Genomic DNA, 5,011 nt, shown 5'->3' with positions numbered 1-5,011 from the left:
ATCAGGCATCTCGTGAAGGGGGTGGCTATTCCTCCCCCAGAGGGCCAGCAACAAGCTGACCTACATTGGCCACAAGCAGGGGGGTGCCAACGTCCCACGCATAGGCAACCTCTGCGACATCGCGGTCGTCACCCAGGCCTTTCGCCCGCTGACCTGCCCCAACGCCACTGTGAGCACCATCGCATCGAAGGCCCTGGAAGAGGCAGTCACGAAACGGATCCGCCGAGCGCCCTCCAGCGACGACATCGCCACCTACCTCAGCGGCTCCCTGGATGGTGAGTTCACGCAGGACGGAGGTGACATCTCGTCCCTCTGGTCCCGCGCCCGCAATGCCACATGGCGCCTTGGTAAGCGCATCGGCTGCCACTGGACATGGTGCGAGGAGTGTCGGGAGCTGTCGGTCCTGGTGCCAAGGATCAGAGCCCCTGACCACACCATCGTCACCCCCCGCGCCTGGGGCATGCTGGAGAGGTGCCTGAAGGCGTCCGTCCACGCGCTGTACCTCGAGAGCCTGAAGAAGAAACCCAACCAGGGAAGAGTGTTCGAGGTGACCAGCGAGTGGGATGCCAGCAACCACTTCCTGGCGGGCGGTGGCTACACCCGATTTGCGGACTGGTGGTTCATCCACCGGGCCCGTCTCAACTGCTTCCCGCTGAACGGGGCTGTCCACCATGGGAACCAGGACAAGCACTGCAGGAGGTGCGGGTATGTCAACAAGACCCTGCCCCATGTCCTCTGCAGCTGCAAGCCCCACTCCTGAGCCTGGCAGCTGAGGCACAACACCATCCAGGACCACCTGGTGAAGGCCATCCCGGCCCACTGAGGCATGGTGACCATCAACTCCGCCATCCCCAGGACCAACAGCCAGCTGAGACCCGACATTGTCATCACCAACGAGGACCACAAGAAGATCGTCATGGTGGACATCATGGTCCCCTTCGAGAACCGCAGCTCAGCCTTCCACGCCGCCCGATCCCGCAAGGATGAGAAATACTCCCGCTTGGCCGACACCCTGAGGGCTCAGGGCTACGAGGTCCAGATCCACGCTTTGATCATCGGGGCCCTGGGCGCCTGGGACCCCTGCAACGAGCCCGTGCTCTGGGCTTGCGGTGTGGGTCGGCGCTATGCCAAGCTTATGCGTAGCCTCATGGTCTCAGACTCCATCTGGTGGTCTCGGGACATCTACACCGAGCACATCACCGGCCACCGGCAGTACCACGAGGAGGGGGCCGGAGCATCTTCACAGGACTCTTCTTCCAGACCTACGGACCCAACCTACCACCACCACGACGGACACAGCAAGGGATATACCAACGGGCATGGCGGGGGACATACCAACGGACGCGGCGGGGGACACACCAACGGACGCGGCGAGTGATAAAGCATCGGACATAATGAGGGACGCACCACTTTGTATGGACTTATTTACTCTCTTTGTTAAACACCCCCAAAGTAACCCACAGACATACTTAGTAACATTCCCCCATTCCCATATATCCCCTTGTATCTCTTAGCACCCATACCATCACCCCCCATCCAGGATCCCGCAGCTTATCCCTTGTTGTTCTCCCCAGACTTCCAATCACACCCCATGCCCCCTGATAACCTGCATATTGTCCTTGGATGTTCTACAACTTTGCCCCTTTAACTCTATGGGTTACCTGTTTGTTATTTTTTGAAACATTCACTCAATAAAAAACTTTAAATCTGTTACTATTATGCAAGGCAATTTACAATAGAAGAAAAGAGCTTTCCTGAACTGCAAAAATACTGAGACAAGTTTTCTCCCTGATGAATTTTGACCATCAAGAGAAAAATTAGTTGTTGGAAGAAATTCAGAATTACAGAAACCTACACTTTTCAAAAGGTTCAAAAGAGTTTATCTGCATAGAATTTTTTAATCCATTTTTCTTCTCAATCTGTTTTTAAATAATATTGAAATGAGTGTTGAATTTTTTTTCATTTACAGAATACCATGTACATGAATCATTCTGACAACCCTATACATTGTATTTTCTCTCTTAAAAAAAAAAAAAAAAAAAAAGTCATGAGCTTTTTTCAGAGAATGGACATTTTTTACAATATTGGCCATATTTTAGTTTTTTCTTGATTTAAAAGATGGCAATTTTTGAAGGAAAATATTATATTATTATAATTAGTGCTAAAATATTATATATCAATTAATTCAAATATTCACAAACTATAGCCACTTAACATTTAATTTTATTACATTTTTAAGGATCCAGCTTCCATCTATACCCACCCTCACACTTATATGTAGCTAGATAGATATGTTTATATAACTACACATAGCTGTACACACATTTTGGAATAGATATTATTTATGTTCTTGGTTAATTAATTCAATGGATGTGCTAAATTTCAGGATCAGAAGATCAGAATTTTTTTATCTTTTCATTTACACTCTGACTCCATTTCTCCCCCACCTCCGCCATCCCTTCAGAACTTCCTGTAGATGATCTTCCATGATGAATTTGTACCATCTAGAAAAAACTTTGTGTGAAAACAAAATCAGAAACATTTTCATCGCAAAGGGTTAAAAACAAGTTTATTTTAAGTTCATTTCAAGAATTTTTGTAGAATTTTCAATCCATTTTTTCATTTAGTTGAAAATATTATTGAAATGGCTATTGATTTTTTTTTCATTTACCAACCAGTGCATAAATGAAATATTTAAATAATCCTTTAAATGTGATTTTCCTCTGGAAAAATGCTGCAAATGTCATGATACCTTTGCAGAAAATGAACAAGTTTTGATTGCTCCCATCATAAAAAGCACGTAGAACTAAAGACCATACACAAGAGCCAGAGTTTACTATGGGATGGGTATTAAGGGGTAGAGCATGACATGCTGATCTCTGATTACCTCCATTTCATTCTAACCTTGGCAAATCAAGTTCCCTTTCCTGATTTTTGTGAAAAGGCATGCATTTCCTGAAAGCTTTTCTCAGGGCTTTGTTCACCTCCTTGTTTCTCAGGCTGTAGATGAGGGGGTTGACCATGGGAGTGAGGACTGTGTAGAAGACGGAGAACATTTTGTTAAGGTTTCTCAGTGTGGCACTATCTGGTAGGATATAGACAGTAATCAAGGTCCCATAGAAAATTGTCACCATGATCAGGTGAGAGGAACAGGTAGAAAAGGCTGCTTGCCTCCCAGTGGTGGAAGGGATTCTCAGGATGGTGATGATTATACAAATGTAGGACATCACAATTAATAGAAATGCAGGAAGGGTGAAGATGAAAGAAAGTATGAAGGTCACAAGTTCCATCAGGCGGGTGTCATTGCAGGAGAGTTTGATTAAGGGGGTGAAATCACAGAAGAAATGATCAATTTCATTAGGGCCACAGAAAGTGAACTGTGCTAACAAAGATGTTGGTACAGAGCTAGCTAAAAAACCACTAACCCAAGACAAAGATGCCAGCTGGAGACAACAGCTGCGGTTCATCTGTACTGCATAGTGCAGGGGTTTACATATCGCTAGGTACCGATCGTAGGACATCACTGCGAGGAGAGCACACTCTACAGCTACCAGGGAGCTGAACAAATTAAATTGTGCGACGCAGCCTCTCACAGAAATGGTTCTGTCCCCAGTCAGGAAACTGGCCAGCATCCTGGGCAGGATGGTGGAGGTGTAGCAGGTCTCCAAGCAGGATAAGTTCCCCAGGAAGAAGTACATGGGGGTGTGAAGGTGCTGATCAGCCACAACTAGTGCGACGATGAGGATGTTCCCAGCTATGGTCAGAATGTAGATTGCTAGAAAGAGCAGGAAGAGAAGAATCTGCCATTCAGGGAGATTCCTGAATCCCAGGAGGATGAATTTTGTGATGGACGTTTGATTTCCTCCTTCTGAGCGAGCCAGGAAGTGAAGCTGGGGGAAGAAAAGAAACTGCATGTTATGCTCAGTATTAACTAAGTATTAACTAGCACTGCAATGAGATCAGTTTTATACAAAATTGGTTTACATGTGTTCCAACCTTTTTTTTTTTTTTTATTTCTTGTACTGTTTTCACTCTGATCTCATTTAATGGCAATTGTATGGTGGCTTCATGTCTCTACAAAAATTTTACCTGCTTTGTTGGTAACTATATTACATTGAAAAGACATGTCTGCTTTTTTGTCTTTTTATAAGTCACACAAACAGCACAGCAATGACCATGTGATAGATAGATAGATAGATAGATATTTTGTTTGAAGAAAAGAATGGAAAGTCAGCCAAACTGAGGTAGGTTGAGATTGATGGACAGAAGAATGGATAGATAGCCTTATTTCTTCCATCATGGTAGGATACTTTTCCTCACCACTCTGCTATTAAATGAGCAGGTATCATCATGGAACACAGCATAACAGCATAAGGGCCAGGCCTGTACCCCAATGCTTGCATCAAATCTTCCCTTTCCGCCTGCGTTACCCTCAGGAGACCGATATCACATGTGGTCCCCTTGGGAAGATGGTGCAATTTTAAAGTACCTGACCAATACAGTTATTCCGTTTTATTCCTCTGCCATGGACGGGGTCCATGGGCACCTCTCCAAGACTATTCCTAGTCCTAGTACTGTTGCAATGGGAATTATGGGTCGGGACACTGGTTGCCCTATGTTTTCTGCCTCTACATTTCACCCGCAGTGTCACTTAATCTGTTCTGCCCATCTCCTCCCAAACTGATATTTGGCATGTTACAGGGAAGCCCGGTGATCCCTCTCCTTGCTCAAGTGTGGATTGTGGATTTTAGTGTTAATGAAGCCTCTCTATAACAGATGCAAGTGCCCCTTGCTTACCATGTCTGTCGCACCAGTCCAACCCTTCCAAGATGTACAGAATGGAATGCAGGTCTGGCTTAGCCTTGTAAACATGAAGGGGAGTACTTTTTACATTGTAACATTTCCTTTACTACTTTGGGTCGGCTAACAATGGCAACTTTGTGCTTTGCTTATCATACAGTAGACACCTCGACCTTTGGCTCCCCTTGCCGAACTCCAGCTGAAAGACTTT

At 45.7% G+C, this 5,011-nt stretch overlaps 1 protein-coding gene across 1 annotated transcript; it reads right to left on the bottom strand.

Annotated features, from left to right (window-relative positions):
• Positions 1–2,894: 2,894 nt before the first annotated feature.
• LOC137143160 (olfactory receptor 11A1-like) lies at positions 2,895–3,914 on the bottom strand. Its single transcript, XM_067532784.1, has one exon. It carries the CDS (start codon positions 3,912–3,914, stop codon positions 2,895–2,897), a length of 1,020 nt encoding a protein of 339 aa, XP_067388885.1.
• Positions 3,915–5,011: the final 1,097 nt, after the last annotated feature.

This window comes from Emydura macquarii, unplaced genomic scaffold (assembly GCF_026122565.2).
Source record: "Emydura macquarii macquarii isolate MOO-44397 ecotype Brisbane River unplaced genomic scaffold, CSIRO-AGI_Emac_v2 contig_3297, whole genome shotgun sequence".
NCBI lineage: Eukaryota > Metazoa > Chordata > Testudines > Chelidae > Emydura > Emydura macquarii.
The sequence above is the reverse complement of the archived record's forward strand: the minus strand, read 5'-3'. Positions and strand labels throughout refer to the sequence as shown.